The sequence below is a fragment of the Hemibagrus wyckioides genome, linkage group LG07 (genome assembly GCF_019097595.1).
Source record: "Hemibagrus wyckioides isolate EC202008001 linkage group LG07, SWU_Hwy_1.0, whole genome shotgun sequence".
Lineage (NCBI taxonomy): Eukaryota > Metazoa > Chordata > Actinopteri > Siluriformes > Bagridae > Hemibagrus > Hemibagrus wyckioides.
The window spans coordinates 24,706,197-24,719,900 of NC_080716.1; the positions used below are offsets into that span (position 1 = coordinate 24,706,197).

The following is a 13,704-nucleotide window of genomic DNA, read 5'->3' on the forward strand; positions in this document are numbered from 1 at the left end:
GACTGGATTAGAAAGGATCAGGATAGATAGATGGATAGATTTGATGGATGGATGGGAATTAGTAGATTAGAACTGGATGGATGTAGAGATGAATGAATCAAATGTTATGGATGGGTGGGTGGCATTTTGGTTCAACCATTTGGCAGGACAAGACTATTGCACCTTCTTAGTGGCTCTGATGCAGAAAGAACGCAGGAAGCAGTAAAAAGAGAGCAAAGACATGGAGACCATCAGCTTTGTGATAATACGAGGTGTACACCAATTTATAAGCTCTAAATCAAATGGTGCTTCAATATTTTTTTCTTACTATCTGGTCCCTCCCTTACAGGTTCCCAGTCAGGTATGATGATGGCTGCTGAGGTTGCGTGTGAACTTCTGTATGGAAAGTTTAAACTAATCTCTATGAAATAACTTCACATGGAAATGTATGTGTGTGGGTGAGCCTCAGGTATGTAGATACACAAGCTGAGCAACATTACATTCACTGACATGTCGTCTGGCAGATGGTAGTTAAGTCAGGAGTTCACCTAAAGTAAGATTCTTCCTCACACATGGCTCCACCGCTTGATCTGAGCTCTTCATGAACCTGCGTGAGGTCAGTTCATGCTTCTGCCTTCCTGCTGGAGAATACATCATCCCATCCATGTTCGAAGTGAAAGTAGGCCACTTCATGTTGCGTGTCTTCTCTGAAAAAACCCACTGACTCAGAGTAAAAGATGAAGAAGTGTGAGGAAATAATAGAAGATTAATACTGTGTTTGGTTGGTTGTTCTTGTTATTGGCCAGGAATATGTAAAATAATAATAATAATAATAATTACAAATCAGGAATCAATCCCATACCTAAAAACTGCTGAATGAATCTCCACTTAGGATGCAGCAGGGTGAAATTGCCTGTTACTACAGTAGCTATGGTGAAATTTCTGCAGTGAACAATAAATAAAGTACTTTTGTTATGAGAGGCAGTTTTCCAGACAGTTCCTTTTCCTATCAGTCTGATTGGATATTCATTCAAAACACATGGCAGGGGTGAAATGAAATGACTTTGTGTTTAAATGCTGATTCAGAGAAAAATATGAGGAAATAAATAGATGATTTCATATTTCATATTTCATTGCCAAATACATTACTCTATAAAAAGCTATTAAGACATGCTGTTAATTCTGTTCTGTTCATGCCAGTGCCTGTATTGTGTTCTCTGTGCTCTGGTCAAAAGACACTTACTGAGTTTTATGTAATCAAAAATGTATCTGTTCAATAAATATATTTTTAATATACAAATTTTGTGTCAGTTTATGGTAAGCATGGAAATACTAGAATGATGGATGGATGGATGGATGGACGGATGATTGGAACGGGTGTATGGATTAGATGGATAAATACTTTGTATTTAATGTATTAGGATGGATGGATAATTGGAATGGATGGATGAATTAGTGGGAGAATTGGCTGTAGTGGATGGCTGGATTGGAAAGGATCAGGATGGATGGATATGATAGATGGATGGGAATGGGTAGATTAGAACTGGATGGATGTACAGATTAATGAATTGAATGTCATGGATGGATGAGTGGATGGATGGATGGCATTTTGGCTCAACCCTCAGTTTAAGCTCAAGCTGTCGAAGCCGGTTATGACAGGACCAAACAATTGCACGATTCTCAGTGGCTCTGATGCAGAAAGAACACAGGAAACAGCAAAAAGGGAGCAAAGACATATAGATCATTGGCTTTGCAATATACGAGGTGGGGCCCGATTTATAAGCTCTAAATCAAATGTTGCTATTTAATATTGCTTCAGTTTTTTCTTACTATCTTATGTCCCTCCCTTTCAAGTTCCCAGTCAGGTTTGATGATGGCTGCTGAGGTTGCGTGTAAACATATGTATGAAAAGTTTAAACTAATACCTATGAAATAATTACACATGGAGATGTATGTGTGTGGGTGAGCAACCTTAAATTCACTGATGTGTCGTCTGGCAATTTGAAGTTCTGTCAAGAGTTCATATGAAGCAAGATTTGTTCCTCACACATGGCTCCACTGCTCACTCATGAGCTCATCAACCTGTGTAAGGTCAGTTCATGTTTCCGCCTTCCTGATGGAGAATACATCATCATCCCATCCAAGTTGTAGTGTCATGTTTTCCTTTGGTTTGTTTGTCCATCCTACCTTCCTTCCTTCTTTCATTCCTTCCTACCTGATAAATAAATTTACATTTTTATTTGTTTGTTTGAGCCCACAAATTAATTAATTAATTTATTTATTTATTTATTCCCCCACATGTGTTATTCTTTGTGATAGATATGTTCAGAAATACACTATATCGCCAAGAGTATTCGCTCACCTGCCTTGACTCGCATATAAACTTAAGTGACATCCCATTCCTAATCCATAGGGTTCAATATGACGTCGGTCCACCCTTTGCAGCTATAACAGCTTCAACTCTTCTGGGAAGGCTGTCCACAAGGTTTAGGAGTGTGTTTATGGGAATTTTTGACCATTCTTCCAGAAGCGCATTTGTGAGGTCACACACTGATGTTGGACGAGAAGGCCTGGCTCTCAGTCTCCGCTCTAATTCATCCCAAAGGTGTTCTATCGGGTTGAGGTCAGGACTCTGTGCAGGCCAGTCAAGTTCATCCACACCAGACTCTGTCATCCATGTCTTTATGGACTTTGCTTTGTGCACTGGTGCACAGTCATGTTGGAAGAGGAAGGGGCCAGCTCCAAACTGTTCCCACAAAGTTGGGAGCATGGAATTGTCCAAAATGTCTTGGTATGCTGAAGCATTCAGAGTTCCTTTCACTGGAACTAAGGGGCCAAGCCCAGCTCCTGAAAAACAACCCCACACCATAATCCCCCCTCCACCAAACTTTACACTTGGCAAAATGCAGTCAGACAAGTACCGTTCTCCTGGCAACCGCCAAACCCAGACTCGTCCATCAGATTGCCAGATGGAGAATCGCGATTCGTCACTCCAGAGAACGCGTCTCCACTGCTCTAGAGTCCAGTGGCGGCGTGCTTTACACCACTGCATCCAACGCTTTGCATTGCACTTGGTGATGTATGGCTTGGATGCAGCTGCTCAGCCATGGAAACCCATTCCATGAAGCTCTCTGCGCACTGTTCTTGAGCTAATCTGAAGGCCACATGAAGTTTGTAGCGATTGACTCTGCAGAAAGTTGGTGACCTATTCGCACTATGCGCCTCAGCATCCTCTGACCCCGCTCCGTCAGTTTACGTGGCCTACCACTTCGTGGCTAAGTTTCTGTCGTTCCCAAACACTTTCACGTTCTTATAATACAGCTGACAGTTGACTGTGGAATATTTAGGAGCGAGGAAATTTCACGACTGGATTTGTTGCACAGGTGGCATCCTATCACAGTTCCACGCTGGAATTCACTGAGCTCCTGAGAGCGACCCATTCTTTCACAAATGTTTGTAAAAACAGTCTGCATGCCTAGGTGCTTGATTTTATACACCTGTGGCCATGGAAGTGATTGGAACACCTGATTCTGATTATTTGGATGGGTGAGCGAATACTTTTGGCAATATAGTGTATATACTCCATGTGATATGGGAGAGAATCAATATATATAATAAATTTACATTTGTATTTGTTTGTTTGAGCCCATGAATTATTATTATTACTATTATTATTATTATTTCATTTATTTATTTATTTTAATTTAATTTTTTTATTTTTTCCCCACACGTGCTATTCTGTTTGACAGATATGTTCAGAAATATATACTCCATGTGATAAGGGAGAGAATCAATATGTATAATAAATTTACATTTTTATTTGTTCGTTTGAGCCCATGAATTATTATTATTATTTATTTACTATATACTATATATTTATTGTATACTCCATGTGCTATGGGAGAGAAAAAAAAAAAAAAAAAATATATATATATATATATATATATATATATATATATATATATATATATATATATATGTATGTACTCAAATTCAAATTTGATTTGTCACATATAAAATCATACACATGTGACACACATATGACATGTAGTGAAATGCTTTTTTTTGGCTGTCCTTGAATGATAAACAAGACTTAAAGAAAAGTTGAAATATAAAACTAACAAGTAGTACAAATATATATTAAAAAATATGATAATTTTAAAAAATATATAAAAATATTAAAGAATGTGATAAATTAATGAAAGGCCAATGAGATATAGGATATTGGATATGCATATACAAATATATATATATATATATATATATATATATATATATATATATAAATATAAACACAGTATATACACTACTCACAAAAAGATATTTGGCTTTTGGGTGAAATTTATGGAAAATGTAAAAAGTTCACGTTACAGTGATATTATATCATGAAAGTAGGGCATTTAAGTGAAATCATGCAATGGTGATTTCCTCATCTCAAACAATTTATTGAAACAAAAGCCAACAACAGTGGTGGGTATACCACAACAAAAAATATCAATGTCTCAATAATTTGTCATGTGCCCTTGACCATCAATTACAGCTGGACAACGACGTCTCATGCTGTTCACGAGTCGACTTATTGTCTGCTGAGGCATGGCATTCCACTCTTCTTGAAGGGCGGCCCTCAGGTCATTGAGGTACTAGGGTGCAGGGTTACAAGCCTCTACACGGTGACTCAGCTGATCCCATAGGTTTTGTATGGGATTCAGGTCTGGAGAAAGTGCAGGCCACTCCATTTGAGGTACCCCAGCCTCCAGCAACCGTTCCCTAATGATGCAACCTCAATGAGCTGGAGCATTGTCGTCCATAAAGATGAAATTAGGCCTGTGTTGTTCATGCAGGGGCACAATGACTGGATTAATGATGTTATTCAGGTAGTATTGGCTTGTCACTGTAACATTCACAAGATGTAGGACAGTTCTCTGTTGAGTAGACACACCTGCCCAGACTGTAACAACAACAGTGGCTGATGCATAGTGCTCCCCTTGGCGTCTCCAACATCGTTGGCGGCCATCATTTCTGCTCAACGTGAATCGACTTTCATCAGAGAACAGCACTGATGCACACTGGTCCCTCGTCCAGCGTAAATGCTCCATGGCCCATGCAAGACAATTATGCCTGTGCCTGGTGGTGTGGTCAGGTACCCTTGCAGGTCATCTAGCACACAGACCACACTGATGTAAACGGTTTCAAATGGTCTGACGTGACACTTGGGTGCCTCTCACCTCCCTTAAATGTGCCTGGAGTTGAGTGGCATTCATCATCCGGTTCCGCAGGGCCCTGTTCACAATGAAGCGTCATCAACATGGGATGTGGCCAAAGGACGTCCACTTCTATGCCTTTCTCTGACTCTTCCAGTCTCTCTGTATCTCAGTCGCAACCTGCTAATGACACTCTGTGACACTTTAAGCTCAGTGGCCACTTCCCTCTGAGAACATCCTGTTTGAAGCCTTGCAATGGCGAGGTACTGTTGATCAGTTGTTAGATGTTGTCTTGGTTTCATGATGTCAAAATGTGAACAGCATGATGAAGAGGACTGTTTAAATACCAATTCTAATTGAACCAGAAAATTTATTGGTTGATTCATGGATCAAACACCAGTTGTGTATTTTGTCGTTAAGCACCTTGTTAGAGAACAGCAAGTTATGCAAAAAGTACTGAAACACTGAACAGTTGGACATGTGCATTCAAAAGTGTAGAGAAGGTCAAATTAAGTTCACCTGTACTAGTTATAGTGCATTTTACTGTAGGTGCATCCTGAAATGCCAAAAAAAAAAAAAGCCAAACTATCCTTAACTTTTTGTGAGTAGTGTATATATATATATATATATATATATATATATATATATATATATCAGTGGCAGGTCGTGCATTTCACCAGTGTATATATATATATATATATATATATATATACACACACAACACACAACATATAATATATAAGAAAATATGATATATACATGAGAGATAAATATATAAGACATAAATATGAATATCCAATTTAACAGTAAATGTAAATGTAAACGGTAAAGTGACAGTGCAAAATCAAAGTGTGACCTGTGCAGAGTAGTGCAGTTATGTGTGTGCAACAATCTGCTGAGGTAGAATGTGATGTGTGAGGAAGTCCAGAGAAAAAGTCCAGAAAGTCCAGGTCTAGGTATAAAAAGATATGTATGTATATAATGCTTCTAGATTTATATATGACTAACCTTTTTCCTATTTCTCATTTTCAGTGGCTATCTCTTTATTTTTTGTTACTATTGTTGTTCTTACTATCTCATGTCCCATCCTTTCAGGTTCCCAGTCAGGTATGATGATGGCTGCTGAGGTTGTGTGTGAACTTCGAGTTGAAAAGTATAATCTTATCTCTATGAAATCATTAGACACGGAGATGTTTGTGTTTGGGTGAGCTTCAGGTATGTAGACGCACAAGCTGATCAACCTTAAATTCAAGGGCGTGTTATCTGGCAGTTGGTAGTTCAGTGAGGAGGTCACCTGAGGCGAGATTTCTTCCTCACACACGGCTCCACTGCTCACTCTGAGTTCTTCATCAACCTGCATGAGGTAAGTTCACCATTCTGCCTTCCTTCTGGAGAATACATCATCATCCCATCCACATTTGAGCCGGAGAAAGAAGGCGACTTCTTGTTGCGTGTCTTCTCTGAAAAACCCGCTGACTCAGAGTAAGTGATGAGGAAGAGTGAGGAAACTATAGAATATTAATACTGTTATAATATTCATAGGATAAAGTGTTCTTTTACTCAGGAAACATTTTTTACTCTTTAAGTTTTGTTAATGTAGATAATCTATTAGGTTAGAGGTCCTATCTAGTAAATCAACTGATTATGTTGTAAATATTATACAAATTAAAACCAAAAACTGGTTTACAGAAACAGCTTTTGTTGTCCTTGTATTGCAAATTAATTTACGTCTGTCATTACATATTTTTATGCTGTGTACACATATATAGAGTGATTGAGCGCAAACTGACTCAAATGTATTTCTTTCTGCTGTAGGGAAATGGATGATGAAATAAAAGTTTCTCTTCTCAGAGTGGTGAGTTGTGGAACATGCAGATGCACAAAGTTGTGTCCAAAATTGCATACCTACGTATTTTGTAGTATTAATTGTTAAAGTAATGTGTTGAGACTGAAAGTTATAACAAGAAGATCACTTCATTTACCTGGAAGATGCACTTTTTTTATTTAACCGGAAAAATTAAGTGTGGAATGTTGGACATCTTATGCACTCAACCCTCACAGCTTTGATTATGTAGTGGACAAGGTGGTGCTACCAGGTGCTGCCCCTTTATGAGAAAAATTTTTTAAGATGACACTGTGTTGGCAAGAGGTGGTACAAAAGGTTTTTTTTTTAATTAGTCCATGTTGTGTGATTTATTTTTTAACATATTAAAAATTCTGCTAAAGCTAGTAGTATCATGTTACGTGCATTTGATGTAATTTGCCATCGACTGGGAAAATATTTATACACTAGACATAACGTACCTAGTGCATGGTGTAAGTGTGTAGTGTCTAGTCATTTGGGACCCAGCTTTTATTTAACTTGAATAAAAATAAAATAAAATAAACCTCTAATATCTCTTTCCAATAAAATTTTAATCAAATTTCCTTCTGAAAATCCTGAAAGAGCCATAACCTATACACTCATGATGTTAGATGTCAAGAATCTCACCAGTGATAAAGAAAGTAAATGTTACGATTTTGTTGCAAACTAGCACTTTCTCTCTGTATATCATTCTTCTTTCTGTCAGAATTATTTGGATGAGAGTCAAATCGATGCCCAATTCAAGAATGTCTTCAAACAGCTGGCAGGACCGGTAAGAAGCAAGAAGATCTGCGTTAAGCAGGGTTTAAGCACGCATCTCAAATGTTCTGCAGCTCTTTGTTACATGGATTCCCTCAGTATATATTTATATTAGAAATCTTCTACATCTATACAGAAATTATGCTCATTATTTAAATGTGTACATTAATGTTTTGGTTGTTTATTCTAGACATGGAGCTTTCTGTTCCTGAAATTTTCACCAACAGAATACATTTTTATAGGCTGCTTTTGGGGACCTGATAAGTAGTGAGAAACTGTGCTTAAATGAAAGAATAGATATTTGTCAAAACCATACCCAGTGGAACTATCCAGCCAAAAATTTATGAGTGAAAAAATATTATGTTTACAATATTAGCCATTAGCTATTAGCCAATTAAGTTAGCTACTTGAATCAATGCTAATCCAACCCGGTATTAGCAAAGAAATCTGGCAGTTTTTACCTGTCTTTCCTTACTCCAGCATATTGATGTAGAAGATCAAGTTCAAAGATTAGCTATAGCGCAAACATTTTGGGGGTGGGGGAAGGGAAGGTTACATTTTTAAAAATTCTGTGAGCATCCTGAACTGTGTTTTTTTTAGGACCAGAAGGTCAGTGTTAAAGAGCTCCAGGCCATTCTGAACAAAATCATCAGCAAGCGTGAGTCTTCACAACAGAATTTGGTTCATACACAGTTCATTATAAGTGATAAATATCTTATCTGCTTTCTTATAGATAAAGACCTGAAGACAGATGGCTTTAGCCAGGAGGCGTGTCGCAGTATGATCAACCTCATGGATGTATCCTTACTTCAGGGCTTCACACACTTCTTTCTTTCTTTCTTTCTTTCTTTCTTTCTTTCTTTCTTTCTTTCTTTCTTTCTTTCTTTGTCCTTCAGTACTTCCTTCCTTTCTTCATCCTTTTAGCTATATAAATTTGCATTTTTATTTGTTTGTTTGAGCCTATAATTTATTATTATTATTATTATTACTATTATTATTAGTAGTAGTAGCAGAAGTAGTGGTAGTATTAGTACTAGCTTTTGTAGTAGCACACACTTGAGATTCTGTCCATTTATTGTACTTTGCACCAGTCTATTTTTCTCTCTTTTTCTTCAGTCTGTCCGTACAGCATGTCTGTGTCTTTTTCCCCACATGTGTTATTCTCTGTGACAGATGTGTTCAGACAGATGGCAGCAGGAAGCTGGGACTCACAGAGTTCCATGTGCTGTGGGAGAAAATCAAAATCTATAATGTGAGTTGGGTTAAAGTCTTTACCTGCTTAAATAATTCTATAAAAGAGAAAATTTGCAGGTAATGTTATAACACATACCATGTCCATTACACTAGCTAGATCATTTGACTAAACTTTAAGAAAATATGGAATGGAATATAAAACAACTTAGAATTGGTTTATTTCTTCTCCTTGTTCAGGAAGTGTTCAGGAAGTTTGATGTGGACAGGTCTGGTACAATGAGCCCACAGGAGATGTGTAGGGCCATTGAAGCAGCAGGTGAGTCCTTTCATTTATCATGACATCTACCTGTATAATTGTCTTTCCAGGGATAAGGCTAAGAAAAGTGGACCTCTGGGGAGAAGCACATGCTCCAGGACCTTAAATAATGCAATACTTGCAGTCTGTCTGCACCTTTCTGTGATCAGTGTCTTATAGTGTGTGCATTTGTAAGATTGTTTCTCCTTTTCTCACCAGGCTTCAAGCTGAACAGTGATATATTCCAGCTTGTTATGCTGCGCTACACAGAGCAGGACCTGACCGTCAACTTTGACAACTTCATCACCTGTCTAGTGCACCTGGAGGCCATGTTCAGTGAGTCTCTTAAATAACACTGCATTATATTTTAGCCCTAAACTTGTGTGCTCAATGTCATTAGACTCTGGCTATGGCTGCAAAAATCTAACATCAGGGTAACTTTCTGCCGTTTGTTTCTGCAGAAATATTTCACTCCTCAGACACTAACAATGATGGACTCATCACCCTAAACTTCAAACAGGTTTGAGCCTCAACTTTCTCCTAATCTGATAGAATAAAATATAATGAGTTTCCTACGGTATCACACCCTGTGTTTTATTTCTCTTATAGCACAGCTTTTTGTCAACATATTATTTTTTATATTAAATTAAGAATAACATCATACTTTTGTCTTCATTTAGAGTGTTGTCTAACGAACTTAAAACAAATTAGTTCCTCTTATTGCTTACATTATCACAGCTATAATTAGTCATTCCTTCACCAACCTCTGTTTTTTCTTTATCCACTTGGAAACAAGACAAAAATGTATTTGCATGCCTTTTTTGGAGCAAAAATGCTCTATTCTGAGAGATTTTCCTGTAATAAAAACATACTGACTGTTACAAAAAAACAAAAAAACAAAACAAAAAAAACTGACACCGGTAACTTCTTTCCATAAATATTATATAAATGTCTAATTATAGAAAACTATTATGACTTAGTTAAAAAATTATTTGCTTATATGAAACATTCTAAATAACTACCTATTCAAAGTAACCACTGATTAAGCAAAAAGAAATGCAATTCTAAATCAAACACTTGATTAAAATAAGAAGATACAAGAACAAGAGCTATTTTAGCCTCCTAAGACCTGAGCTTGCTTTTTAGATTTCTTCTACCTATTTGGGGTTGGGAGGAACCAATTAATACAATAACCAGATATTATCTTTGAACATTAAGCCACTTCTTTTTGTGTACAACAGGTTCCAGTTACAAAGAATTAAGTATTATGATGCACACAACCAAAAACGTGATGTCCTCGTATGAGGACGCCAGGTTGTAGGAGGTTAGAGCTGAGAAAATGAATAAACACCTTCTGACAAATCCAGATAGAGAATTCAGCAGTGCTGTGCTATAATACGTACAATAATACTGTTTGATTTATTTATGACTAACCATTTTCCTATTTCTCATTTCCAGTGGCTATCTTTGACAATGTTTGCTTAAACAGACGGACATCTGGATGCCTGTCTTCTTGCACTGAGACCCATATCTCCCTCCATCTGGTCCAGAAGTGCCTTCTTCACATTTTTATTATTATTATTGCTCAAGGTGATGGTATGCAAGTAGTATTTTAGTCCAGACTCTCTCTTTCTCTTTTTAAAGGTGTACTGGTTTAAGGAGTGGTTAAAGGGTTTATGTTCTATTGTGCCATATAAGAAGCCAGTCTCTGTTCTGTGTGTTATTTACTCATAAGCCAAAACAGTAAGCCACAATCTGAGAACACCATACATGTAAAGTCATCAGTCTCTGTCTTAAAAAAAGTGCCAGACAGTGTAGTGTTTACAGCCTCTCTGACCAGCCATGTGAAAGCAAGCATACTTTTCCTGCCAAGTGAAAGGATTCTGAACCTTACCTTGTTACCAAATATGTTTTCACTTCCTGTGCCAGGATTCTTTTCAATCTTATCTATCAGTCAATTCCAGTTCAGACTGTTCCACTGTGTGTGAGGAATATTTCCATAATTAACATTATTTACCATGAAGAAAAACCAAGAGAGTCAGCATTAATACATCATAAATACATCATAACAAAGTAAATAACATTTAATATACACTTCAAATAAATGAACCAAATAATATAAATTGCATTAATCAATATTTATACTTTTCATTATTAAAAGTGATTCCAATGTGACCAAAAAAACAACACTTTCAGGAACATAATTTTTTTTTTTTCAGCATTAAGGAACATAGTGTTAAATACATTTTACTTATTCCTCCTCATTCCTTTTATTGTTCCCTTTGGGTGCCATTTGATTTTTATTTTTTAGTGTGTTTGGTTGGTTTTATACAGTATTTGTGATTGACCAGGAAAATGTAAAAAAATAATAATAATAATTACAAATCAGGAATCAATCCCATACCTAAAATATGCTGAATGAATCTCCACTTACGATGCTGGAGGTTGGAATTGCCTGTTACTACAGTAGCTATGATGAGATTTCTGCAGGGAACAATAAATAAAGTACTTTTGTTATGAGAGGCAGTTTTCCAGACAGTTCCTGTTCCTATCAGTCTGATTGAATATTTATACAAAACACATGGCAGGGGTGAAATGAAATGACTTTGTGTTTAAAAGCTGATTCAGAGATAAAAATTAGCAAATAAATAGATGATTTCATATTTCATTTGCCAAATACATTACTGTAAAACAAGCCATTAAGACATGCCGGTGCCTGTGTTGCATTCTCCATGCTCTGGTCAAAAGACACTTACTGAGTTTTATGTATTCAAAAATGTATCTGATCAATAAATATATTTCTAAAATACATTTTTTTGTGTCTGTTTATGGTAAGCATGTAAATACTAGAGTGATGGCTGGATGGATGGATGCAAGTGCAGGGACAGACATCAGACGGGGTTTATTATAAAATAACAAAAGAACAGACACCAGAAAACATTGGGGAAGAAGTGGACAAAATACCAAACCAAAACCAGAGAACACAGATTAACAAAACAGCGCCCAAAGATAAGGATTCAGCAAACAACAGATGCAAGACAACCGGTATAAATAGGGGACCTAATTAGTGAAACACGAGGGACAGGTATGCAGAGGCGTGAACGGGCTAAGGATCGGGTGGGGCAAACACGTGAGAGCACAAAACATAAACAAAGACACATGGCACAGGGTATAATGCCCGCTGGTGTTCCAACAGGGAATTAACCAAGCCACCCATGACAACAGGTGTATGGATTAGATGGATGAAATGTATTTGGATAGATGGATTGATGAATTAGTGGGAGAATTAGCTGTAGTGGATGATTTGGATTGGAAAGGATCAGAATGGATAGATTTGATGGATGGAGGGGAAGGGGTAAATCAGAATGAATCGCATGTGATGGGTGGATGGATGGCAGTACATACTCGAGTGTGTGTGCGCTATAATTTATAGTTTATCAACAAGAGTTTATGAGTATTTTATATATCTCGGTCCTCTCCAGCACCACTTACAGATATGATCCAGTGACAACACCTGCCGTCTGAACAAGTAGCCTACCACAACACGTCTTACTTTATTTACTACTAATGTTACTGATGCCTGAGTGGAAATTTAAAAACTGGCAAATAATAAATACAGAGTGCATTTTAATCCCTATTAAGCAAGCCAGAGCAAACAGTGATGAAGTTCTGAAACCCTGTCCTACTAATACTAGGTATATCTTTATGACTGAAGCAAAAGTTTTTAGGTTTAAGGAGTTAAAGTATACGTGCGCCAATTAATTTAATTGATTAAATCACAATAGTTACTAAAGTGGCTTTAATTTAGGACTTTTATTTTGAAATGTAACACCGTTTTGTGTCTCGCTTCACTCGTCATGAGTTCAGCAGCAGATTGACTTCAATTGAAAATAAGGCGTAGAACAGTAAAGCAGCGGTTAATATTGCTATGGCAACAACGACGTTTCTGATTGGCTGAAATCCCGTGCTAAAAAATAATGGAACTAGTTACAGGAAAAATAAGGTCGTTTTTGCTCTTAAACGCAGAGCTGCTAGTGTGCTAGAGTTTACATCCGGGAATCTGTGTATTTGGAGAAACCTCGTTTTTGTTTGTTTTATTTGCTAGAGGGCAGTTCTTAGGCGTAAAGGGGAGAAAAAGCAGCTTGATTTTTTTCAGCATGCAGTCCTTCTCGCACGAGCTGCAGAATTTCTCTCGAGCGCGCCTCAAAAAACAGAGCACGCGCATCACTACAGCAACCGGGAAGGTCCTTGTGGAAACGCGAAGCGCCGACGACGGTTATATAACAGTAGTCGCAGAGGAGAGCGCCGCCTGCGGGTTTGTCCAAGATATGTGTTTAGACCTTCAGGTGGGAGTCATTACTCCCTTTCTCCTGCTCTGTAAGATCGATACTGTTATTAAAAACCCCACACAG

General features: G+C 37.4%; 2 protein-coding genes across 2 annotated transcripts in view; both read left to right on the forward strand.

The window, feature by feature from the left end:
- Positions 1-6,467: 6,467 nt before the first annotated feature.
- LOC131356505 (calpain-1 catalytic subunit-like) lies at positions 6,468-12,074 on the forward strand. Its single transcript, XM_058395576.1, has 10 exons — positions 6,468-6,662; positions 6,996-7,035; positions 7,751-7,816; positions 8,404-8,461; positions 8,537-8,601; positions 8,987-9,055; positions 9,235-9,313; positions 9,512-9,628; positions 9,754-9,812; positions 10,751-12,074. The coding sequence occupies exons 2-10, from the start codon at positions 7,000-7,002 to the stop codon at positions 10,775-10,777; spliced, it is 576 nt and encodes a 191-aa protein (XP_058251559.1). The 5' UTR covers positions 6,468-6,662; positions 6,996-6,999; the 3' UTR covers positions 10,778-12,074.
- Positions 12,075-13,128: 1,054 nt separating this feature from the next.
- dusp19b (dual specificity phosphatase 19b) overlaps positions 13,129-13,704 on the forward strand; it is a 6,732-nt gene continuing 6,156 nt past the window's right edge. Inside the window, exon 1 of the mRNA XM_058395570.1 lies at positions 13,129-13,669. Within this exon, the coding sequence (XP_058251553.1) occupies positions 13,450-13,669 (220 nt within the window). The 5' untranslated portion in view covers positions 13,129-13,449. The remainder of the gene's footprint in view (positions 13,670-13,704) is intronic.

Excerpts from the sequence above, each read along its gene's own strand:
- LOC131356505 (XM_058395576.1), top strand. The coding sequence starts at position 7,000 with ATGGATGATGAAATAAAAGTTTCTCTTCTCAGAGTG. Across the intron at positions 7,036-7,750 it reads AAGTTTCTCTTCTCAGAGTG|AATTATTTGGATGAGAGTCA; the intron begins GTGAGTTGTGGA and ends TCTTTCTGTCAG. Across the intron at positions 9,056-9,234 it reads AGAAAATCAAAATCTATAAT|GAAGTGTTCAGGAAGTTTGA; the intron begins GTGAGTTGGGTT and ends CTCCTTGTTCAG.